General features: G+C 43.9%; 1 protein-coding gene across 5 annotated transcripts in view; it reads right to left on the minus strand.

Moving 5' to 3' along the window:
- Positions 1-3516: 3516 nt before the first annotated feature.
- OGDHL (oxoglutarate dehydrogenase L) overlaps positions 3517-26043 on the minus strand; it is a 123801-nt gene continuing 101274 nt past the window's right edge. For all 5 annotated transcript variants that reach the window (XM_045025444.1, XM_045025447.1, XM_045025442.1 and 2 more), the window contains 7 exons: positions 22334-22512; positions 17290-17361; positions 10449-10574; positions 9099-9171; positions 5684-5847; positions 4749-4903; positions 3517-3713 (listed from right to left, as the gene is read on the minus strand). In XM_045025444.1, the coding sequence (XP_044881379.1) occupies positions 3590-3713; positions 4749-4903; positions 5684-5847; positions 9099-9171; positions 10449-10574; positions 17290-17361; positions 22334-22512 (893 nt within the window). In that variant the 3' untranslated portion in view covers positions 3517-3589. The remainder of the gene's footprint in view (positions 3714-4748; positions 4904-5683; positions 5848-9098; positions 9172-10448; positions 10575-17289; positions 17362-22333; positions 22513-26043) is intronic.

The raw sequence follows: 26043 nt of genomic DNA on the forward strand, positions 1-26043 counted from the left end.
CTTTCATTATAAAATCCTGCATGTGAAACTAGCTCACCTGAGGTTAGTCTGCCTGCTCCAGATAACCCACTTTGTAGGCCTCCTTAGAGCTGCTGGCCCAGGGCAGGAAATAAGGTAGAAGAAGCCAGGCTTCTGATACCACTAAATCCTATGCTCTAAGAGAGAGCAGGAGAAGGGGCAAGACATGACAAAGCAGGGATCAAATGTATTTTCAGTAGCACTCTGACAGATGGTCTAACATGCAGGGTCTTTGTGGTAAAACTAGCCACTATTTCCCCAGAGGTGCTCCCCGGGGTTTGACTCTAGCCGGCCAGGCTGGCTCTATCAACAGGTGATTGGTCCCCTGGCCCTAACGAGGTCTTCTAAGGACAGCATGTTTTCCTTTCTTTGGCCACAAGAGATGCCTATGACAGCAGAAGCAGCAGGGGCTTATTAGTACCAGGAGAACGAGACAAAACACAGGGATCAAATATCTAAAATAAATTGACATTGTTTTTCCTTCTGAGCTATCTAGGTATCTATACTGCACTAATGAGTGCCTAACAGGTTAATTAAGTGTTCAGAAGGATCTTCTCTCACATCTATAGCTTCCCCCCACCACCTCCTCCCTGCTCTGATTTCCCCGCTCCCCTCACCTCTTCAATGCCCTCTTTCTTTCTTTCTTTCTTTCTTTCTTTCTTTCTTTCATGAAAGTCAATCCAGCTTGAAATGCAAAAGTGAAACTCTGAAGCATAGGACATAAAATTAGGATGGGCAACATTCTTTGCAACTATCTAATTAGAGCCACATGCAATTATTTTGACAAGTTGCTGGTCTACATTTTTGTGATTTCACTGCATGTGATTTTGTGCCTTCAAAATGTTTTTTCCCCACAAGGCTTTGAGAAATAATTTTTTTGCAACGCCATGTTGGGATATGAAGTGTGTCTTCATCTGAATACTATTTTGAATTTCAAAACTGGATTATTTTTCTAAACGGGACTATTTTTTGTATGAACATGAGCCCATTGTCTGCTGAAACTGCATAATGTGCTAACATTAGCATGCAACTCCATTTGCAAGTTGAATCAAGTTAAAAATGTCTGCAAGAAAAAAAGGGATCCTGTTTTCAAGGTAACAATGAAAATTTTTGAAGGTTTTGACTAATTGGACCATTTCCTTAAAAAAACCCACAATCAAACTGTCACCAATGTTTTCAAACTTCACTGCAAGCATTTTGTACAGCCCCCGTTTTCACTCTTGGATATTTGTAATGATTTCAGGTACCTACAGAGACCGAGAAGGAGCACACACATTAAAAACACAAGGTTCTACCTGGCAGCATGTTTCAATCACATCGTCTCAGCTTTTATTCCCCTAAGCCTGAAATCATGCTGTATATTAGCTGTTTTACCAGAAGATCAGCCTGGCTGTTGGAAATGGCTAGTTTTCACATCCATATTTCAGATTCCAAGGAAGTCATAGCTGAGGAGGCCGTTAAGAAAATGAAACAATTACAAGTCAATAAAAACTCAAAAGCCTTGGGTCAGCGAGCAACAGCAAAACCACCAAACTTCAAAAAAACAAAAGGCCCAATTCCCTTCTCATATCAGTGTAATTGAAGAGTAACTCCACTGCTGTCAACAGTTACTTCAGCAAAAGTGAAGAGAAGCAGGCTGGAGACTTAGCATTGCACAGAATAGGGAACCATATAGAGAAAACTGACTTTCCATCAAAAGCGAATAAAGGGCCAAATCTTTGTTCCCCTTACCCCAAGAGGGCATGAAAGCACCTAGGAGATAGAAAAGCCACATGCTGGCAGTAAAGTGGAAGAATGGGCTTGTCCAGAAGCAGAGAACCTGCATAGAAAGACTCTGTACTATTTTCTCTACCATGATGCTTAGAATTGTGGGCAGCCACAGGAGCGGAAATGGATCCATGCATAACCAGCTGATTTCCTTTAAAGTCCCTTACTAGCCTCTGCTTCACTGCCTTGTGCTCTCTCATGTCTCTCCAACTGCTCTGTCAATTGTCCCTTTGTGCTGACTCTCTTCTCCCACTGCCAACATTCTTCAAGGTTCTGTTCCTGGTCCCATTATGTCCCACATCTACCCCTCATACTCATGTGACCCCAAAGCTTCAATTCTATCTCAGAGACTCCCAAATCTACCTGCCCCCAATCCATGACCTCTCCTGCTTAAACCCTCCCACCCCTTTCTCCCTGCTCCACTGCTGTAAAAGGCACCCCCATCCTCCAAGACTCTCAGCCTTGGAGTCAAATGTAAGTCTTCTCTCCAGAGGCCATCACCAAAACCTAGCTGGTTCTCTCTCTACATCATTCCCTCTATGGCTTTGCGCCTCCTCACCACCCTCCAATGTATCCAAATGGCCGCTGCTAAAATCACCTTTCTTGTGTGCTGCTAGGATCATATAATTCCCTTCCAATTGCTTCCTCTTGTCACCATGTTCAGGCTTCTTGTCCTCAGCTTCAAGACTCTGCATGACTATCTGTGCCCACATCCCTGCTCTAATTATATATGATCTACTACAGCAATGCTTACCAACCCCAAAGAGATTAAGCCCCATTGTGCTAGGCATGTAGATACACATAGAAAGACAGCTCCTGCCCTAAAGAGCTCACACGCTAAGTACACAAGATAGACAAAAAGTGGGAGTCATTATTCCCATTTTACAGAAGGGAAACTGAGGTGCAGAACAGTAAGTGGCCTGACCCATGGTCACACAAGTAGCATGTAGCAGAGCAGAGAACTGAACCACACATTTCTAAACCCCAGTCCAGCAGCTTAGTCACAAGCCCACCTTTCCTCTCCATCTATTCTTATTTTCATCACTCCACCCTTCCTGCCTCACTATTCTCTTATGCTTCCAGGCTTGTCTTTGGTTTTTCATGCTGCTCCATGAGTCTGAAAATTCCTCATTTCCCCCTCTTCATTCAGAACTCCGAAACTCATTTCTTCTATAGATCATTCCAACATTATCCCACCAGAGCAATGCTACCATACCTCTGTCACTATACATGCCAAACCTGCCATGCTCTATGATGGAACCAATCTGCTGGCCATCTAGGGTATTTCCTGTCTGAATGGCCTTCTGTCTACTGAGACTGTAAACTCTTTAGGTGAGGGATCATGTCTCCCAAGTGCCAAGCACACAGTTAGTGCCTACAATAGCTATGTAGGGTTGGTCAAATAACTATGTTGCCTAGAAAAGGAATTTCTTCAATGAAACTTAAGGTGGGAATTGGGTGTCCTGTGACTCCAAAAGACTAATATACTTTCCCCTAACTCCTCACCACTTTAATTTTTTCCATTGTTTTGGCCTTATTACCCTCAGACTTGTAATTACCTTTTACAGACATTGGCCTTATTACCCCTATACTTGTAATTACCTTTTACAGATATTTGTAAAGGCTTTACTCCTTCATTTATTCCCCAGTTTGCCTACAGCGCTTTAGAGGGGAAGATCTACTCACAACCCTTTATCTTAGAAAACCAAAATCCTCAATAGTTTTCCCATGTGCTTTTATTTACTCCTTTGGAAGCGGGGTTTTATAACAATGCTGCATGAAGATGGTGGATGGTGTCTCAGAGTCAGAACATCTTTCCTTCAAAGGCCTCCAGGTTGAAAACTGTGTCCAGGAATCTCCGAAGCGACACCAGGTGAGCATTCTTGTTACCCGTAGCGGGAGCAGCAGCTGGTTCTCGGCCAACATACCTTTGTAACACAAGAGACAATTGGGTAGACAACAGTGAGGAGAGAAGAGACAGAACACTAAAACTAACAAGGATGCGTACATGCAATGTAGACAGAATATACAGCTAAACAACAGCTTTAGAACACGCAAGTGTAAGACAGGAAAACTCTCCTTTCTTTTGCCCATGAGAGACTTGCTCTCATGCCTCCAGTTCTAGGTCCACTGGAAATATGAAGTGATATTGCAAGTTTCTGGTTATAGAGCAGACCACTTCAACAAAGCTACGACAATTTCACCAGCTAAGGACCTGGCCTAACAGATCTATTTGATGTCTGGGTCTATGTGAGTGGAGGAAGGGATGGCTTTCATTAATTAGATAGGCTGCTATTGGTGAGGAAGGGACCAGAATCTGGATCATTCTTGTACCAATCTCCCTTCAGTGATATAGAAGCAAACAGGCTGGAAAAATAATTGTGAAGGAAGCTTAGTGGCTCAGATATTGTTCCATTCAATAGTTGTTTCCTCCAGAGAAGCACAATTTGGAATGGGATTTTTAGAAGGGAAAAGCAGCCCATTCAGAAGTACAAAAGATGAACAAAAGGCATGAAAATGTGATAGGGCCAAACAATATAGACAGTGGTGAAGAGGGTGCTGGCTTGATAAATTGCTTTGGATTTTTATTTAACTAAAAATGAAGTCACCTGTTAGAGACTCTGGTTTGGGATGATCACCAGGCTCTCTCTATTTACGATAGCAGGCATGGTTAGAATGTACTGCTGTACTGTTTATGTACTGACCCACCATAGTAGGTGAGCAATGCAGGTGCAGACCAACCAGAGCACGAGAGTTCGGTGTGGACCACACATTGGGAACATAAAGACCAGGTTGAAACAGAAGAATGGCGATGGAAGCCCCCAAAATCAGACCTTTCAAGGTCTGTAGAGTTTGACTTTTCCGTACATGCATCACCCCATCTCAAAGTAACAAACCAGTATGAAGCCTGGAAGGCAGATCATGCCCGTGATGCAAAGAAAACACAGACGTAAGTTTCATACCATATGGGGCGAGTGTGATTAACAATGGTGCGGAAACGAGGTTTGACGTAGTCATAGTAGCCAATGTTCTTGTGCTCTTCCTGACACCACACTAAGTCAGCTCCAGGATACTTCTCAAGCTCTTCCTTTACCAGATCGAAGGGGAATGGAGAGATCTAAAGAGATAATACACTGAAAACAAATGGCAATGCTTTCTTTTACGTGGACAGATATCATGTAAAGCAAGGTTGTCCCTGGCAAATATAGGGCACTGCAATTGTTATTATCCATGTACTACTAAGATACCTAGTACCTGTATGTTCTTGTAAATTACTGCACTTCATTCTAACAGAGTAAATATAAGTAACCTACAATGTAACCGCCACTCTAAATTAAAAGACAAATAACCACATTCTGCAAGTCACGGTACTCACTACCATTGGGAACAGCAAGTATAATAGCACACTTTTCTGCTACTCTGTAGTATAGTTGTTATGCACAGGTCTTCAGGGAAAATGTCTTCTGTAGCGCTGAATCCTTTGCTAAAGATGCTTTGGGAAAACTAGAGAGCTGTACTATTTGGTCATTCTTGGCATACATGACTGTTTTCAAGACACATTTTGATCTAGCAGGTTGAGCATGGGCTAGGAGCAAGAAGCTACCAAATTCTAATCCTGGCTCTGCCACCACTGATTCGCTATACAGCCAAGGCATTTAACCTCTCTGGGTCTCATTATCACTACAATAAAGATAGGAAAACTAGTCCTTCCCTAGCTTACAAGGGCTTGTGAGGAATACTTGATGTCTTGGAAGATAGAACATGCTATACAAATGTTAAGCATGATCATTATCATCATGTCTTGCAACTGCTAATGATTTAGAAGTTGGCTCAGTCACAGTCCTTGGCTGAGACTCGTCTCAAAGTCTGAGTTTTCAATGAGGTTCAGGGCACTCACCTGCTCCAGCCTAGTTATAGCCACTTGTTTCTCCAAATCTTGATTCTTTCTCTCTTTAATGAGATCATAATACACCTTCCCTGTGCAGAAAATCACCCGCTTAACCTCATTTGGTGCGTGTGCTGCAGCCCCATCCTCAGGAATCACACGCCTGAAACTGGTACCTAGTCATACCAAAAATTAAAGTAAAAATGCATTCCTCTAGTGATGGTCACCTTCAGTCAAGAAATTCTACTGAGGCCGGCCCAATCTTGAGTGATCCACAGAGTAATTGTGACAGTGCTCTGTACCCAAAAGACTATCATCCCATCCTCTGTATTCCTAGATCTTTTCAGACTCCAGGTTTTGACATAGGTTATTCAAATACAATCCAGTTTAAAGAGGGAGTCCATTAAAGGGTTTCTGATAAACAGCTCTTCACAACTTAAAGGGAAGGAGGACTTCAAGACTGGTATCTTTCTTGTCATGCCCAGGTACTAGGCTCACATTATCACAGGTCAGGGAAACTGCACCTGTATTTCCCCTTAGTGGTCCAGCAAGGGCACCCATTCTCATGCTTCTAGCTCCCCAGCCATTGCCTTCCTTGGGTGGAAACCCTCATCTCACCTCCTTCTGATGAGGATATTTCCAGGCTGCACAGTTCCCTGCCTTCACTGTGTTATTCCCAGGAAAGACAGGCTACCCAAGCACCTCTGCTTGCTTTTTCTTCAGAGACAGTTAACAGCATGACTAACCACAGTCACAGACACCACACAGCTCTTTCGATGCAAGCCTTGAGGTAAAAGCACTTCAGAAAAACAGCAGAACCTACACACATGCTAATAAGCTTACCCGAGATCACCCTCTCACTCTGATAAGGGTTCTGGTTAGTGACAAGTCCTTCCAACCCTTCCCTAAGAACGGAGGCTCACCTTGGACCAGGGTTCTGTCCATTTGTTGGACCAGAAAGGTGGCCCTGAACCAGTTTAAAACCAGGCTATTTATCAAAAATACTTTGTTGGTCCCTGGACAATCCAGTTTGAATTTGTATACACAGACCTCTCCAGGGGATGGAATTTCTCTGAGGATGTTGCAACAGGAGTGAATTTACCTAATCACCTCCTGCTGTTCTTCTATTTACTCTTCCAATGGAAGTATCCACGGTCCCTCAATAACACACAGATGATCGCATTTGTAATGCAATGCACTCCAAAGATATTAAAAACTCAATTTAACAAGGTTTAACCCAATTCAATAAGGTTTGTCCAGGATATTACCGGATATTGTTAGTCTGTAACATACATCACCTATTTATAACCTGTGTTTTTGGTGTTGAGGAGCTGGTTTAATAGCGCCGCATAGCTGACCTAGGTATATTTTTAACAACTAAACATGCCACCTAAAAAAAAAAAATCTTATTTCCAAAATAATCTTAGCTATAGAATTAAGTAAATACCTTCTAGAAAGCCTGCAAGAATGCTTGGTATGTGCCGTAAATTTACTTTTCATTCCAGTAAAATAGGTTTTTAAAAAGATGTTTGTATATTTATTACACCAGCAAAAACCTTCAAGTAGCCAGAATGGATGGTTATAATGGAGCTTCTATTATGTAAGCAAGTACATAACTAGCATCTTTGTTGTACTGTGTGATCAAGATCTTCTGTTTGAGACATTAAAACAGAATTATCCAAAATGAAGAATTAATACGGTACATGGGTATATAGCTTTGAGTACCGGGATAAAATTTAGACTGCTTAACACGAAGGACTTCCTGACAGTGGGATGTATTTTCCCTGTGGAACAATCTCCCAAGAGAATAGGTAGAAGCCCTTTTGCTTGGGACACATAAAGCTAGAATGTACAATAGGGAGTAATTCTAGATGGCCTAATAGGTCTTATCCATCGCTCGCTTCTATGATTGATATAGAAATATAGTTTTAATCAGCCAACTGTGAGGTTGCAAATAGCAGCATGACCTCCAAGTCTGAACCAACACAACACACCCACTTATCAGGAGAATAAATGTGTCATTCATCTTAGGGAGTAAAACAGGCATAAATGCTTGAAAGAAAAACTGATTTATGTCTGAATTATCCAGTCTGATGAAGAACCAGAGTTCATCGTTAAAGACGACTCAGAGTCAGTGCTTTATCTGGTCAGCTAGAGTTAGACTCCTCAGCCTTCACAGATATAAAAGAAGTCCATCTACAGCAGTAACACAAGTACATCTGAATTAGCAATTAACTAGGAGCTTTGGCCGCTATTGTGGGCTAATGTAAAATAGATGGGGAACCCAGGAAATAAACTAAGAGTGGACAGCGTATAAGGGAACCAGACCACAATTATTAATGAATCCTGAATTTCATTAGTGTGAAGTTTCCAGACTGACTAATTCTAAGGGCTACAACACAGTCAAATCTAGGAAAATCCCTCTGATGATCATTCATACAAAGCACACACTGTCTTTTCCTGGTGACAATCTCCTCAAGAAGAAGAGAATAGAACATAAAGCTGAAACCAAGCAAATACTAAATGGCAACAAATGCTTCATTAATTACCACGGAGGTTGGTGCAAATGACACAAAGGTTACAAACCTAAGCTCTAAGGAGATGAAAATCTGACCAATAATTCTTCCTTTAAACACAATGCTAGAATACCAGTGTGTCCAAGGACTCAGCCTTAGGCACAGGGCCCTGCTCTTTTGTTTACACTTCCTGATCACTCAGCTATTCTGCATCTGTCCTTGGGTGGCAAATTCACACCCTCTTTCCTTTTTTCCTGGCTGCATGGAGACGGTGGGCTTGCCACCACTGCTTCCTGGTGCTGTCCAGCACAAAGAGCAAAGGTTCAGACTGCCAAGCGCTGACTTAACGCCTCGCTTTTACTGGCTAGGATCTTCCTTTAGGTTAGCAGTGGGATAAGGCAGGCCCAGAACGAAGAGTGGAAGGAAGTGACAAGTCAATGGAACCAGAACCACTCCTGCTTTTGACAACCATGGAGTTGACAAAAGCAGTACAAAGAACATTTCAACTTTTTAAATAAAGACAAGTGATGAAAATGGATCCCTACAACCTTATGAGGATGGGAAGATCCCTGCAGAGAGATGAACGCCACCCGCCACCCCACCCTCCCGTTAAGAGAACAACTGGCCATGAGATATGCCATTATATATTGAAACTGAAGTCTAAGAACTCTCATTATTTGGATGCAGATTATTTTGGCACAGGAATTATATTTCTAAATCCAGGCCAGATCTCTCCCACCCTTGCACACAGGAACTCCTAGGGAAATCAGTCAATGAGAGGTACATGCGAGCTCCTTGAGGTGAAGTTAGCTCTCTCTCTGGACTGGATACTCAGCATTCTGAATACATAGTTTGGCACGCTGACTGCATACAGATGATTGTGAGTTCACAACATTTGTAACTTGACCTACCAGATACCATTTCGTCAAAACTGGATTTAGCTTCAGGATGTCTCAGCAGCGACTTCGGTGTAAAGATAATAAGCTGTAAAATACAGATTGTTACAACTCTCAGAAGCTGCTGCTTGATCCACTGCCTGCTGTACATACACAATATTATTCTTGACACACAAATGGATACTACCTGTATTAGGCACAAGGAATCTCTATGGCTGGGATTTTCAAAAAGCCCCAGAGCAACTAGGCACCCAACAACTACTGAATTCCCCAACTCCTTAGGGTCCTTTTGAAGTCCCAGCCTACATAACTTATGACCTCTGAGGACACAAAAAATTAGTGTGAATTATAAATTTTTGAGCTGGACTATGGTAGAGAACCATCAGAAAAACCTCTTGCACTTGTTTAATGATAAACATCCAACTGTGTATTTTAGGTTTCAAATTGTACAGAATCCAAATTGCTTCAGAAACTTGCACTGAGATTCCTTAAAAACACTTGTGCTATTCAGTGCTAATGGGATGGCATCGAACAAAGCTTAAGTCACATTAGGATCTGGTGTAACTCAAGGCAATTGCCCTTGGAAAGGGCCTCATTCTTAGCACAAATCTTCCCAGAGTGGAGAGGTAATTAGAGGTGTCATAACTTGGCTTTAAACCTGAACTAGAGAGGATACTCAAACTGAATGAGTGCTTAGACAAGCCCTTTGTCAACTGGACCATAAGGGCACCAAAACTTAATTATAGAGAGACCAGGTTCAACTTCATCTTTAATGCCTTATCTACATTGTGGTTTTAGCAACCAGTATAGCTATACCAAAGAAAATCCCTAATGCAGATGCAATGCAAAAATATGAATTGTGACATACTATACAGTTTACCCCAGTTGAAATGTGGACTAACCTGCACCAGAGCAAGTCATGATTTACATCAGAGCAGCACGTTAGCTCTAAGTGTCTGCAAGAGTGACAAAAATCATTTCAGATAAGGCTAATAAGAGCCTGTTTTGCAGAAGGTGGCCTCCTTTTGTGCACAAACACACACACTTTTCAAGCACTAGTACCTATGTCTGCAGGTGACAGAATTTACAAAAGCCATTTGAGCAACACCCAGGCATTAGTGCTAAAAAAAAAAAAAAAAGCACATAGGTGGACAAAAGGAAGCTAGGCTGAAAACCAGGCCTTACAATTCTAGAAAGCAACGCTGAGATTTCATTAATCACGTCCTCAGTCTCTAACTTGAGTTTCATTGAGAAATACTAAAATGCACACATCTTCCATTCAGTTATATGTTATATACAAACAAAACCCTGCATAAAAGTGGTTTAGTATTATAATTAGACAACAGTATCAATTAAGCTACTTACTGGTTTTCTGAATGGCAGCAAGATCTGTCTTCTGAGGACATGAAAATAATTGGCTGGAGTTGAACAATTCACCACAATCCAGTTGCATTCATAGAGCTGGGAAACTTCAAACTCTGCACTGAACTCCTAATAAAGACATTAAAGGCATCAGAAAAGCTGCCTCCTTTCTCTTCTTCCAAACTCTGCCCCCAATTCACTTTTTTAGGCTCCAATATGTTATGCATTTTGGTGCACAAGGAAGGAACCATAGTAACCTTGGACGCACTTACCACTACCAGTGAGTAAAACTGCAGACTCTCCATTCTTGAGCTTCAAGATTTGTCTCCCACACTTACCTGATCAAGAGCTCGGCAGGTTTTGGATCATAATCACTATGTACACACAATCCAAAAGGCAAGAAAACCAGCATGCTCCCATCATGCTTCAATTTCCTACTCCCTATAGTCCCCTCTCCTGAAAGCCTCATCAGTAGATCTCTTTTCTTAATGTTTTGTTGTATAGATAAGTGCCCCAGCAACTCAATCTCATTCTTTCTCAAGTCAAACTTTCTCCCAAGATTTACTTCAGCTCAAAATGTATCTTTAAAGCAGTGGTTCTTAACCTGGGGTGCACACACCCCTGGGAGTGTGAGATGCCCTTTCTGAGGGTATGAGACATGCACGTAAGTACAACTACTTTGTTTAATCAAATCTATGTAGTTATTAAAAAATGTATAATGTTAACTATTACTGTATTCTTAATTTTACTGCGAAATTAAAATACATATATAATTCTCTCTCTTTCATTCTATAGTTATGATATATCTAGGTTTAAAGAACTGACCTACTTCAATGATTTTTGATAAGGGAGTGAGAACATATTTTGAGAACCAAAGGGGTGCAGGCTGCAGTAAAGGTTAAGAACCACTGCTTTAAAGGGACAGTCAAGTAGGAAAACAAAATCACACTTGGATCTGAAAATGTTGTACCTATTATTGTTACAAATCATGCGTATGATTATTCTAACAGAAAGACTAGAGGGTATATAAAAACCTACCTCTACCCTGATGCCTACAGATATCCACTAACAACATGAAGGCAGGTGATGAACTGTGATCATGGCGATTGCTACTAGTCAGCTTATTACATCTACCAATTGTGCACACAGCTAACCCATACTAAAACATCCTATTATTATCTGTGCAGCTGAAAGTGCCATCTATTATTAAGGTTTCCCATAACTTTTTATAAGACTTTATTTTCAGTTGTTTAAAATTTTGCCAAACTTTAACAGATTGTGCTAAATGTTTCCATGCTGGGCGTCTGCCTCAGGCTGATTTAGTTATTTATTTATTTTAATTTCAGCCAAAACAGTTGATCCATTCCTAAGAAAAACTAGGGGGAAATGTTTTCCCCATGTTAAAAAATGCTGGCAACCTTTCTTTTGAACAGCTCTAGTGCCTGTATGCTGTGGAGCAGGGACTTCTTTTTTGGTAGGAGGGTAGCCTTTGTTTAAGGGATGCTAGTCCTGTAAAAATCTGCCAAATTTGCCAAGATACAAGCTTTTGAAAAGAAAAAAAATCAGTTTACACATGCTTGTCTTTTGCATTTAGCTGCCAAAATTAGCAATTTGGCAGCTAAAATGTCAGAGGATTCCATCCTCACCATGTGCTCCATTCCCTCACAGCTCCTTATCTGACCAGACTGCGGGTATGGCTACACTTGCAGCTGTACAGCGCTGGGAGTTAAAGCTGTCTTTGTACAGCTGTGTAGGGAAAGCGCTGCAGTGTGGCCACACTGACAGCTACCAGCACACTGCTGTGGCCACATTTGCAGCGGTGTTGCGAGTGGTGCATTATGGACAGCTATCCCAGCGTTCAAGTGGCTGCAACGTGCTTTTCAAAAGAGGGGGGTGGGGTGGAGTGTGACAGGGAGTGTTGGGGAGAGAGAGAGAGTGGACTTTTGGAGCTAACACTGTGTCAGCTCCCTGCCTTGCAAGTTCTGACCCCTTCCCCCACCCCTCTCTCATTCACTAAATGCAAATAGCCTTCTTTGTTTTTTTCCTCACAGACCAGATAAGCAGCTGCTCCGAAATGGACACCCCCCACCCGCCCACTGTGCTGCTTCTCTCCTCAAGCAAACACTAGCTGTGGACATTCCAAAGGGATCCCCCTGCCTGCCTCATTCACAGCAAACAGTAGCTGTGTTTGTTTTTTAGATAAGCAGCTCCGGGAGCCTCGAGTTCACAACAAAACAAAGAGTGTAATCTTTACTTAAAAGCATTATGGGAAGGTTCCATAGGTCAGTTACAGCGTAGTAAGATTAATCACTGTTTACACTGGCACCCCAGTGCTGCAGCACTAGCACTGTTCTCTTTATTCCTCTCGTCGAGGTGGAGTACGTGCAGCGCTGTAGCCAGGGAGATACCGTGCTGTATGTGCCTTGCCAGTGTGGACAGGGACTGAGTTACAGCGCTGTAAAGCCACCACCAGCGCTGTAACTCTCAAGTGTAGCTAAGCCCGCACCATCCCCACATAGTGACTGAGCATGCTCTACCCCAGAGCCACAAGGGAAAAGCCAGACTTTCCCTATAACTGCTGCTCCCAGCATGAGTGGGGCTGAGCACTGGAAAAAAGTTATCTATCTTTCCATAACTGCTGTTCTTCAAAGCGCGTTGCACATGCCTATTCCACTGTAGGTACGTGTGCGCCTCATGCACAGTTGTTGGAGATTTTCCCCTCAACAGTACCCACTGGAGCAACATCAGCACTCTCTGGTGCCTTGCGCCACTGCAGGTATCAAGGACTGCATTGCCCAGACCCCTCTCACTTCCTTCCTACCAGAAAGGCTCAGGGGTGGGGGGCGGGAAAAAGGAGGGTGGGTCATGGCTTGCCCATGTGCAAAACATCTCAAAGAACAATAGTTACAGAAAGGCTGGTAATAGTTTTTTCTTCTTCATGTGATAGCACAAGTCCATTCCACTGTAGGTGACTCACAAGCCGTTTGAACTCTAGGTGGGCTCGGAGTCTACTTGAACAAGGATTGTAGGACCACTTGTCCAAATCGGGCATCATCTCTAGACTGATGAGAGATGGCATAGTGAGAGGCAAACGTATGGAGCAGTGACCAGGTTGCTGCCCTACAAATGTCCAGTATGGGTACACAAGCCAGAAAGGCTACAAAAGTCGTCTGCAACCTGATGGAGTGAGCCTCCACTTTACGTGCAGGTTCGATATCCACCAGTCAATAGCATAAACGAATACAGCTGGAAATCCAGGCAGAGATCCTCTGGGTGGATAGTGGGTGGTCCTTTGCTCGTCTGAAATCGCGACGAAGACCTGAATGGTCTAGTCTGATCCAGGTAAAAAGCCAAAGCTCTTCTAATATCTAGAGTATGGAGTTTTCTTCCCCTTTACTTGAATAGGGCTTTTGAAAGGAAGTGTGTAAATAAACTTTTTGGTTAATTTGAAAATCAGAAGCCACTTTAGATAGGAATTTAGGGTGAGGTAAGAGGAAAACCTTGTCCCTAAAGAAAATTGCATAGGGAAGCTCTGATACCAAAGCTCACAATGGGACAGGTGGTTGGCAAAAATTGGGGTGGGGAAAGATGGCACTCTGGTAAGTGGTAGACTGCTCTTGACCAACAGGTCAAAATGAATGCTTAGAGGACCCAGCTTGCCTAGAACTGTCAGCTACAGAAGAGGTGGGAGGAGGACGACACATGGTAACTTCTGTTCCGCTTTTTGGACCTGTCCTGGGCACATGGCAGGAAGGGCTGAAACCTCTGAAACTGCTGTGGGTGTAACAGCTTTCTTTTTGCCACTGGTGTATAGATCTTCAGAGACTTAAGGGTCGCCCTTGACTCCTTAAGGCTACGAAGCCTCTCGTCTGTCTTATCAGAAAACAGCAAGGGGCCTTCATATGGGAAGTCTTGAATAGTTTGTAGCACCTCCAAGGGAAGACCTGAATACTGCAGCTAAGATGCACACTGCACAATAATGGAGGAAGCCATAGCTCAAGCTGTGCGGTTTGCCACATCCAGGCTTGCTTGCAATGCTGTTCTGGCAACTAATTTGTCCTCCTCCAATATAACAGTGAACTCCTGCTTTGCTTCATCAGGAAGTTTGTCTTTGAACTTCAAGACATTATCCCACCAGTTGAAATCGTAGCAACCCAGCAGAGTCTGCTGGTTTGCAACACTAAGCTGTACAAATCCTGTGGAGTAAAGTTCCCTGCTGAATGGATCTAGCTGTTTTGCTTCTTTCCCTTTCAGAGCAGAGGCTTGGGGTCTCTGTCTTGCTTTTTCATTAGCCACACTATGAGGGAGCGTTGAGGAGGGTGGTTATAGGGACACACCTTTCCTCCACCCTTTTAGCAGTGGAAGGCAGAGAAGAGGGCATCTTCTGCCATAAAACCGTGACTGGTTTCAGGATAGCCTCATTAATAGGGAGAACTACTGCAGTGGGTCCTGCAGAGGCTAAAACATCCATGAGCCTGCAAGATCTTTCCAGCACCTCTTCTGGTTGGATATCCAGAGCTGCAGCAACCCTCCTCAACAAGGCTTAATGACTCTGAAATCATTGGGGGGGGGAGGGAAGAGGGGGAAATAGTCTCAGTCACTACCGCCTCATGAGGTGACAAGCAGCAGCTAAGAGTTGTTGCGGAGGTCCCTCCTCCAATTCCTCCACAAGAGAATCCTGAGAGCACTTTCCCCCTACACGGTATTGGTACTGGAGGAGGGAAAATGGTGACCTTGCTGCAGATGCTCCTAGCACCTAGCCAATGCAGAAGGGGCAGGAAGATAGAGGAGAGGCTCTCCAATGTGAAGGGAAACCCCGAGGGATCCAAAAGAGCCACTGATATGGAGGTGGGACTCAGCTATGTGAAGGCAATTGGCCTATACCATGGTGGGCAGGCACCCCACTGGTTGAGGTTGAGTCACAAATGATCCCATCTCAGAGTCCTCTTCCTCAGACCACAGGGAGCTGACCCCATCGGTACCAGGGAGATCATGCTGTTCCAAGAGTCTCCCAAATAGCAGGATTAGAAGTGCTCAGTCCCACAGTCCTGGTTCCAGCCCCAGACCACGGTTCATGTCTTCTACAGTTGTGGCACCTTTTCTGTAGGGTTCCATCCAGAGAGGAGCCAGTCATCTCACTGGTACCCCATCTCCAAACCCATGTGCAGTGACATGAGGCAACAGTAGGAGTTCATTCTGCCCCACTGGGTACTGCTGAGGGGGAAATCTCTGACAACTGTGCACACGCCCCCAACCTCTCAGCTGAGGTAGCATGGAGGAAACGGACTTCAATGCAGAGAGGGATAAGAGCCATACTGTGAGGGATGGAAAAGACTTGACAGACAAGGATTCTGGGAATGCAGGGAGCAGACACTCAAACTGATTGGTAAAGAAGACTGGGACTGGGAGCTGGAACAGGAGGGGAGGCTGGGATTAACTGAGCAAGGAGATTGGGACTGGCTGGCGAGGATCCTGGGACTGAGAACTAGAACAGATGGGAAGCAAGGACCTGCTTGGGCCAGGACACTGGGCTGGGAGCCAGGTGGAGAGGCTGCAACAGCTTAGGCAAGGTGACTAATTGAGAGCTAGTGAGGAAAACAAGGGGGTAGTGGGGATGACCCTGACTTTGGATGGGGAACTGGAAGGCTGGAAAGACTATCATAATGCACATTCTGGAATTTCCTAACTTCTGAGTGCCTGACTCTGCAATCTTAATAATGTTCTTTTAACATATGTTTTTGGGAGTAATTATTGTTAACTCATCCTAACACCCCCTGCCTATATTTTTTGTCATCAACCTGTTATGCTTTGATTTAGACAGTAAGCTCTTTGGGGTGGGAGCTGGTCATTTACTCTGTTTGTACAGCACGTCCTGGTCTATAACTGTGGCTCCCGGGCACTACAGGATTGCAAATAATAATTTTTAGTTTGCTTACAACATACATTTGGCAGTGCTGAATATATAATCAGTCAATTTCCCCTGTTTGGGTGGGTCTTTCACACACAAAGCAGAGAAAATAACCATTAAAAAAATGAAGACAATGGGGCTGTAAAGCCATAAAAACTGGAATACAGCTGCACAGCAGCTGTATCTAGCACCCAAGACTACTTTAGCCTATTTTTTTTTAAACTGGCTGAATTTTACGTCGATGTTTAATAGTTGACCTTGGAGAAGGGGAATATCTAGTTGATCTTTAGAATTACAGTTTAGCTGAAAAAAATATCTTGATCAACCTTTAAAGCACTTAGATTATTCAAATATAGTAATAAAATAAATTTATAGGATTAAAAAACACTGAGAACTGATCACCTAAACATAACATCACACACACTCGGTGCAGATATTTTTACACTCCATCTGCATTCTGAAGTTCCCAGCTGGATGGTTTGCTCTGTTACAAGAACACTGGGTTTTAGTGCCATCTGATCTTTCTTAGAAATGTGTTACAGACACTGACTTGTGGTACATCCAGCTATATAAACTGAAGAGTTACTGTCCCCTAGGAACACCCATAAAGAAATAATACTACCAGAGACAAATTATATCTGACTTCAGCTTTCAAATGAAATGCAGACTAGACTAGTCATCTTTATTATTTTTATCAAATGAGCTGAAAGTTACAGCAAATAATTGAGCTAAACATTAAAATACACCAACTAGCGGTCTTAAAAGGTGACTTCCAATCCTGCAGGAAAATATTCAAGCTGTTGGGGGAAGACAAGTGCTGGTTGGTGGCAATAAATTGATTTCTCAAGTAATAAACCCAACAAAACCTGGTTTAAAATAAGTCTCTAAAAAACTAAGAGCAGGAAAAAGGACATTGCTGTTGACAAATCTACTTACTGGATAAGCATCGGAATCATCATTGCTCATCTGCAGAAACCTCTCCGGCCTGGCTGAAGAATGCTCTGGGCCCTAGTAATCAAATCATTTAAAACAAAACCAACAACAGTTTAGATGTCTTTCTAGATCACTCTCTGCACAAGTGCTTCCTGTCAGCCTAATCATCATGGAGCAGCCTCGATATAGGCTGCTCACCCCACCCTCCCTGCCGGAACAATGACAATCAGAGAAGAGGGAGAGCTTTGAAGAGGGTAACATGGTGGTGCCCCTGAATAAAGGAGCTGTGATCTTGAGTATCCATCCGATCAGATGGAGATGGGTTACATAGAACTCCAATGTCACTACCATTAATTAAAGGTTAAATACTCAATGTGGTTGTGCAAGGTGGTGCAAGAGACTGAGTGCTTGGGGCGCTTAGCCTTCCTGCCAATCCAGGACAGAATCGTGCAAGATGAGGTTAGGTGGTGTGGTGCAAATCTGTGATCTTTTAAAAATGAGCAGCACACATTCACAAGCCAGTAGGTCTTGCACGCTTGAGACCATGGATCACCTGCTAAGGCAGAAGCTGGATCCTCCAATATTTATGTCTTGAGCACTAGGTTACTGTCCTACCCTACAGCAGCATGAGTGTGTATGGAGGAGAAGAGAACGTCTCTCTTCTCCCACTAGCACACCAGTTTGACACAAGACAGGATGGTCTAGATAGGTATATGTACTCAGGGCCGCCCAGAGGATTCCGGGGGCCCGGGGTCTTCGGCGGTGGGGGGCCCTTCCGTTCCGGGACCCGCCGCCAAAGTGCCCCGAAGACCCGCGGCGGGAGCCCCCCGCCGCCGAATTACCGCCGAAGCGGGACCCGCCACCGAAGCGCAGCCCGGTATTCGGCGGTAATTCGGTGGCGGGGGGGGTCCCCGCCGCGGGCCTTCGGGGCTCTTCGGCGGCGGGTCCCGGAACAGAAGGGGCCCCCCGCCGCTGAAGACCGGGCTGCGCTTCGGCGGCGGCAGCGGGTCCCGCTTCCCCCCCCCCCCGGCCTCAGCCTCAGCCTCTTACCCGAGCGCGTCTCCGGCGGGGCCTGAGCTCCGTCCCGCTCAGAGCCGCGTGGTGAGGGGGCAGGGCTGTGAGCTCCACGCCGAGCGGAGGCAGCTGCCCCGCCCCCTCCCCACGCCGCTCTGAGCGGGGCGGGGCTCAGGCCCCGTTGGAGCTCCCAGCCCCGCCCCCTCACCACGCAGCTCGGATCAGGGCGGGGCTCAGGGGCTCGGCCGGAGACTCGGCGCTTGATGCGCTAGGGCTCCCGGAGAGGGGCGGAGGCGGGAGCCTCCGCTCTTCTCTTGGGGGCCCCTGCGGAGCCCGGGGCAAATTGCCCCCTTTGCCCCCCCCCGGGCGGCCCTGTATGTACTTTGGCCAATTCCCTGCAGAATCATTGGTAACCCATGTTAGGTTGAGTAAAGTTTAACTGGCATAGCTAAGCCAATTACTCCATAAAACCTTTTTACAGGAATTTTATGTTATGCTATAGTTAAAATATCTATCACTCAGACAGTGCTTTTCACTAAATCTCGAGGCACTTTACTGAAGTGGGTAAGTGTAACTGGCTCCCCATTTTCCAATCGGGAAACAGGAACACAGGTCACAGAATAAGTCAGTGGTAGGGAATGGAACAGAACCCATTGTCTCCCAACTCCCACTCTTCTCCCTTATTAATAAGGTTGGAGAGAGTTAATTGCAATCAGCAAAAGAATATGGTGTGTGGTTTTATTTATTGCTATGCTGGGTGTCGTTTGTAAGCGTGACAAATATTTATGATTAAGAAGGGCTTTCATACCAGAGAAAACCATAAGGTATCTCATCCTAGAGATATAACTGCATTTAACCTTCCAACTCATACGTTAGTTAATTCCACTTACAAACCAGGGCTCACTCCCTTACACATCACCTTCTGTTTGTTACTGCACTGATATCACAATGGGAAATCCCAGAGAACACCACTGTGATGGCTTTGGCTTTGTCTACACTGGAACCTGAATGACAAAACTTTTCTCATTCAGGGGTAAAAAAAACACCTCTGAATGACAAAAGTTTTCCCAACAAAAAGCGCCGGTGTGGACAGCGCTTTATCAGCAGGAGAGCTTTCCTGACAACAAGGTTACCACCGCTCACTGGGGTGGAAGTTTTTTGTCAGCAGGAGAGCTCTCTCCTTCCAACAAACAGTGGCTACACTGTGTGCCTTTTAGTGGCACATCTGTAAAGGCACGACTGTCTCTCTAAAAGGTGCGTAGTGTAGACATAGCCTTAGAAACTTTTGCTAAAAGAACAGGAGAAAGTGATGTGTACTGCTCGACTCCTCCCTATTGTACCGGCAGAGCAAGCCCCTAACAAAACACTCAGTATCTTCCCTAGGCACAAAAGGAACACTAAGATGAAGCAGCTAGCATATCTGTGTCCTGTATAACTTCTCTTGCAAGCTGGCCTCAGTTTTGTGGTGCAAACTTGTCTTCTCATTAGTGGATGAGAACCACAAAGCCACACAGTTCTGGCACATTGTGAGTCTAATATTGTTACTACCACTCCTGTTGCCATCTATTCATGTGCTACAAATCATAATTCTCTCACACACACACCCCCACAACCTCCTCCTCCTATTTGAAAAACATTTTAAATGGTTTACAAATGAACGAAGTCCAGGTACACGCCCTGATTGTGGGAGCCTTGGGCTCATGGGACCCCCGCAACGAGCCGGTTCTGAGAGCATGTGGGGTTGGTTGACGCTATGCCCAGCTCATGAGACAGCTCATGGTGTCCGACACCATCAGGTGGTCCAGAGACATTTATACCGAACACATCACCGGACACCACCAATACCACACTGAGTAATTGAGACAGCCGACCAGGGAAATAACCCACTTCCTTCCCTGAGGGACCAAGGGACGCACCCCACCCATGTACCTATCCACTCCACCGATACTGACTTGGACTCCTTATTCATTCCATGGGTGGCGAACCCGAGCCCACTTATTCATTGACACTTTAAAAACCCTTGCACCCCAATCTGGGTCTATGCCGGTTATGCGATATGTATGTATCTTTTCATCCTTGCAAACGATATCTGTAACCCCTCATAACCCAAGCCTGACCCCAGATGTACAGTACCTTCCCTCTCAACCTGTGTATATTTCATTTTAAACATTTACTTTAATAAAAATTTTAATAAACGTGCTGAATTCACTGCACTGGAAACAGAAGTGTATCTACAGAGGAGACCGCAAAAATGCAAGCTTCCCCCCAGCGCTTCAGTGATAATCCTCAAACCAGACTCCGCTCATTGTCTGTTTAATTTCTTTGCTGAAACTGCTAACAAGACTGCCAGTTACTGGAGGGGGGGGGGGGAAGGTTTCAGACCCCCTGTCCAGAATCCATTAGCTAGTTGCACATGAGCCACCGAGGAGCTATCAGTCAGCAAAGTCCTTCAATCACAACCAGCCAGGCTGTATGTTAGCTAGCGACCTAGAGGTGAAAGGATTCCCATCTCATTACCAATACCTCCCCAAGCCATCCTGTCCCTAACAGATTTCATGCTGGAGTCTTTGTTTTTTGTTTTTGAAGAGTCCTTAGGATCCATCTTGGGCATGATCTGACAGTCCTTACTCAAACAAAGCTGAATTCACCAGGATATTTGTCAAGACTGTGCTCTTGTCTAAACAGAAAATCCATATAGAAAATCACCCAATGGGGATGAACCAACAGCAGTGTGCCAGGAAAGGTTATATACCTCTACCTCGATATAACGCTGTCCTCGGGAGCCAAAAAATCTTACCGCGTTATAGGTGAAACCGCGTTATATCAAACTTGCTTTGATCCACCGGAGTGCGCAGCCCCACCCCCCCAGAGCACTGCTTTATTGCGTTATATCGGGTCGCATTATATTGAGGTAGAGGTGTAATTGCATCGAATTAAATGTACAGAAACAGAACAGGAACAAGAAGAAACGCCTTTACGTACACTTAAAGTGAATGAAAGAGAATATTTACAGCTATGGAAAACACATCAGTATCATTGTAGCATGTATTTGTTAATAGAAATACTGTAAACATACATTAAATAATACACTGAGTGTAAGTGCATTCTAAAAGAAAATTACTATTTCAGATAGCACAGGGCAGAATGCTTATGTCACTTTTAAAAATAATTTAAAAGATGCCTAAAAGTTATCCTACTACTAACTCCAACTTCAGAACAGAGGAAAGTTACATGCAGATTTTATATAGATCTGGTTCCAGACCTTTCGTGGCTAACTCACTAGGAGTTACAGAGAAGAGGAGCAGGCAGCCATTCAAAGGGGTTCTCTCCCTAAAAGAGCAGATTTCCTATTTCCTCCAAGTCACCCAAATCATTAACATTTTTTGCATGCTGCATAAAAACCCCTTGGAACAATGTTCTAAATTAAAAGTAAAGTTTATACAGGTAAAACACATGTATTTGAGAAGCTGAGGTTTGTTTCATGTCATCATAAAATAAAGTGAAACAAGTGTTGTAAAAACCTATTGAAATTTTAACTGTACCTGAGAATCCCAGGCCGCCTCCTTTATACTTTGCTCTTTCTAGGAACTTTTCATTTTAAGTTATAATTTTTCATAACCACAAAGCTCTAACAAAGAAAAAATATATTTTTTGCATTGACACACGTTGTATTGACCAAGTAAGTCTTTTAAATAGTAGGGGAACAATGCCAGACACCACTGCAAATTAACCCATTTGGAGAAGGGCATAAGGAGAGGGAGACTGAATGTTCAGAAATATATCAATGCTATTTTCCTTTTTGTTCTTGTTCCTGGCCAATTGTCAAGACTGGTCACTGCAAGCACATTTATTTTTGAGACAGAGGAACAGTCTAACATATGTCAGCAATACTCTTTTTTTTTCCATAAAAGTTATAAGATCCTGAAACTGCATTTGTATGCTGCAAAAAAGGAACAATAAAAAGGTTCTACAGTTTCTATTCTACTACTTTATGCCAAAGCACATTTATTGTTCCAATCAGTGAAAGCCTTACCATTCCTTCCATTCCATGTGGCAAAAGCAGCACAATCCCATTGTGTCGAACCCACTTAGCCTGTCCTGAGCTGATAAACTGGTCTATTATGCACTGCGCAGTGTTGTGGAAGTCGCCAAACTGCGCTTCCCAGCACACCAGAGCATTGGGACTTGCCATGGCAAAGCCAAGTTCAAAACCTAAAAACAAACAGGTAGAAAGAAAAAAGGAAAGACCCTGATTAGAATTATATTCCGTTTTCCATAATCTAAGACACCACCTTTCTATTGTAACTAATTAAACAAAGGAGAGCAGAATATGTATCTAGAATGTTTACTCATGAAGTGCAACAGTATTTTCAATACTACCACTTCTGCTAGAAGGATTAGCAGACGTTTATACATATAGGATCCAATCCTGCAAACTCTTCCTTACGTTAGTAGTCCCAGTCAATGACATCATGTGGAAACTTCAGTTTCCATGAAAAAGCTAAGGTATTAACACTTTTTTTCTCCTGGTAGTAAACATTTTTATACACAAATCTAGATAGATGCCACCCTTTTAATAAAAGTAACTATAAATATATTTATAGTTAATATTTAGGGTTCAGTTCAACAAACTATTTGTCCACCTTCTGCATTACGCAAGCCTGCACAATGCTACGAATGTGCCTGTACATTTATACAGGTGCTGGTTGGAATCATTTGCTCTGGCTGGTCTTTTACACCTGTAAACTGGATCTTTCTAGGATCTTTTAATGTACATTTTATTTACCAAATGGTGACTGGATAATGTGGTGAATGGCACTTTGGAAATGCTTATTTATTGAGTAAGCATATGGCTGTTATCAGTCATTCCCCATTTCCTTTCCTTAGTTACAGAATCCAACATGTTCTTGTCCTGTGTAATTTTAAGCTAATGCCTAAATTTTCAGAACATTTCGAGAGATTCTAAAGATGAGATTATTATTACAAAGTCAATGGGATTTGCAAATCCGTGGATCATTCCTTAGGTGTGCAAAACTGATCAAAGAAAATAAAAAGTTTCAGAGAAGTTACTGGAGGCAATGCAGCAAAAGTGTTCCCTCCTCAGAGATAAGAGACTAACACCTCCCTCAAGAGTCATGCCCCTCTGTGTTCTTCACTGACATCTGTCTCAATACTGTGGTAAGGGGAGCAGGCATGGGGAGCACATCTACTGCGGAGTGGGTATCTCTGCTTAAGCTAATGCAAACAGGAGAATCACTGCAGGTTTCCAGGAGGATAAGCAGGAGAGAGCAGATCTCTCCCTAGCTCCTCCCAATCAGCAGAGCCAGAACTCCACAGGGTCCATGGGACTGGGATAAGACAGGGAGGGAGCATGCTGCAAAGTCTCTACTTTCCTTCTTTTTGGACATCTCAGCCAAGATGCACCTGATCTGGGGCACTTCCAATCACTGTTCCCTCCGCTGGACTGAAGTCCAAGGTAGGCAGGGAACACTGAGTTGCACAAAGGCCACATGACTTTGCCATCAGGTCAGCAAGTCAGTAACGGCTGGGACTAGAGCCAAGGTTTCTCTAGGTTTCATGCTATACCCACTAGACAACACTGCCTCTCTATACTCAAACAAATGTACACATGGATTCTGAATACACACTCCAGGGCTGAGTTCTATTCAGAAAGATCATGGTTAAATGCAGTGGGAAGCACAAACTGACAGCCATCTGATTTTCAGTATAAATTACATTTTGCACACTTTGGAATGTAACAGGCCAGATTGCTTGTTGCCTGTTCCTAAAACCGGTCATGTTCCAAACCCAACAGTATCCCCACCACAGGCTATGTGGGCATCATTTAGATGCAGAACAAATGCCTGCTCTTGTTGGAAGAGATCTGTGGCAGTGCTGTAAAGCCCCAGTTCTACTGCAGGGACTGGGGTGATAATGACTGGCAAAGACAAAAAACAAACAAAAAGTTATTAGAATACAAACCAGCTACTGTAATTCACGCTCAGCAGCTGTGCTAAGACACATTAATTGCAAACTGTTAGAGTATTTACATCTGCTACAGAGCTTTGTGGTACAGCTTTAAAATGCAAGATTTCAAGCAGAGTCAGACTTCATGAAAATACAGTTAAATACCAGGCATGCAATAATAATCTCCTTTTAATGACCTATCTTAACTTCAAGATATTTTCCCCTACTTATGTCCCACAGTTAATGGCTTACTTATGAAAATCCACCCATCCCCCCCCAATCCCAGTGCTCCCACTTACACGGGTCATAAGACTAGTGAGAGCACAAATATTCCTACAGCACTGGAGAATGATGCCACATGGGGCTAAATTGCAATACAAGGTGAAGACAGTGGTTATGACAGACAGACCACTCTGCTTAGTCAAAGGGTAAAACTGACCATTTAAAGCACAGTTCCACAGTACGGAGGGTGTGAAGCTGCAATGCCCCAGAAGGAGCTACTGGAGGCAGTGTACCACAGCTTCTTCAGAGGCCCCAGAAAGTGTGGGCCTGAGACTCTTTTGCTGCATCCTTTGATGGGGGCAGTATGTGCTCTAGTCTGGGTAGATCCAGCTCTACTGCATGTGTAAAGGGGTAGGAAGCCAATAGCAACTCTGTATCCCTGTTATCTTTAGACAGACTAGTATCCCAGGCAGTGCTAGCCTCAGGATTGCAAGCACTAGATTAATGTCTGGGTCCCATGCAGGGGTTGAAGGCTCTGTGCGCCCTCTGCTCCCATTCACACCTGCAGACAGGCCAGGTACAACCTGACTCCAAGTTATTTTCAACAATTTCACATTTAACTGTATTTGTGTAGCACTTGCCCACTGGCAGCCAACCATGAAAACCAACTGCATCTTAAAATACTGAACACCTAAAGTGTTAATTAAAAAACAAAACGTTAAATTCTACCCTCTGTTTTACCACTGCAAAGCTGGGCCACTCCAGTGGAGCTACTATAGATTTATAGGGCTATGACTGACGGAGAATATGGTTCACCATCTCTAGAGAGGACATCTGTAAGAGTTGTTTGCTTATGCTGAAGTCATGCATTTAATTTTTTTTTTTAAACAGAGTCTAAGCATTTGTCTTCAAATAATGGTAGTGTAATATGAGAGAGCCATCCCATCCAACACATACCAAATAGAGCAGCAGATTGGTATAATCAGTCTCTGCTGTCCAAAGGTTTTATTAGAAAAGTCTTTGGACATGTACACGTACCATTGCTCAGGCTGTTGCTACACTTAGCACTTCAAAGCGCTGCCGCGGCAGCGCTTTGAAGCGCTAAGTGTAGTCAAAGCACTAGCGCTGGGAGAGAGCTCTCCCAGCGCTGTCCGTACTCCACCTCCCTGTGGGGAATAACGGACAGCACTGGGAGCGCGGCTCCCAGCGCTGGGGCTTTGACCACACTGGCGCTTTGCAGCGCAGCAATTTGCAGCGCTGGAGAGGGTGTGTTTTCACACCCTGCTGCAGCGCTGCAAATTTGTAAGTGTAGCCAAGCCCTCAGAAACAAAGACCTGAGAAGAACCCAAATGAAAGCATGACAGTTTGGTGTGAATTCTGTTCCTTGTACAGACACTCTCTCTGCAACCTAATTACCCTAAGAGACAAGGTGGGTGAGATAATCTCTTTTATTGGACCAACTTCTGCTGGAGAGAGAGAAGCTTTCGAGCCACTCAGAGCTCAGGTCTCTGACCTAAGGAAAAATTCTGTGTAGCTCAAAAGCTTGTCTCTTTC

The sequence above is a fragment of the Mauremys mutica genome, chromosome 7 (assembly GCF_020497125.1).
Source record: "Mauremys mutica isolate MM-2020 ecotype Southern chromosome 7, ASM2049712v1, whole genome shotgun sequence".
NCBI lineage: Eukaryota > Metazoa > Chordata > Testudines > Geoemydidae > Mauremys > Mauremys mutica.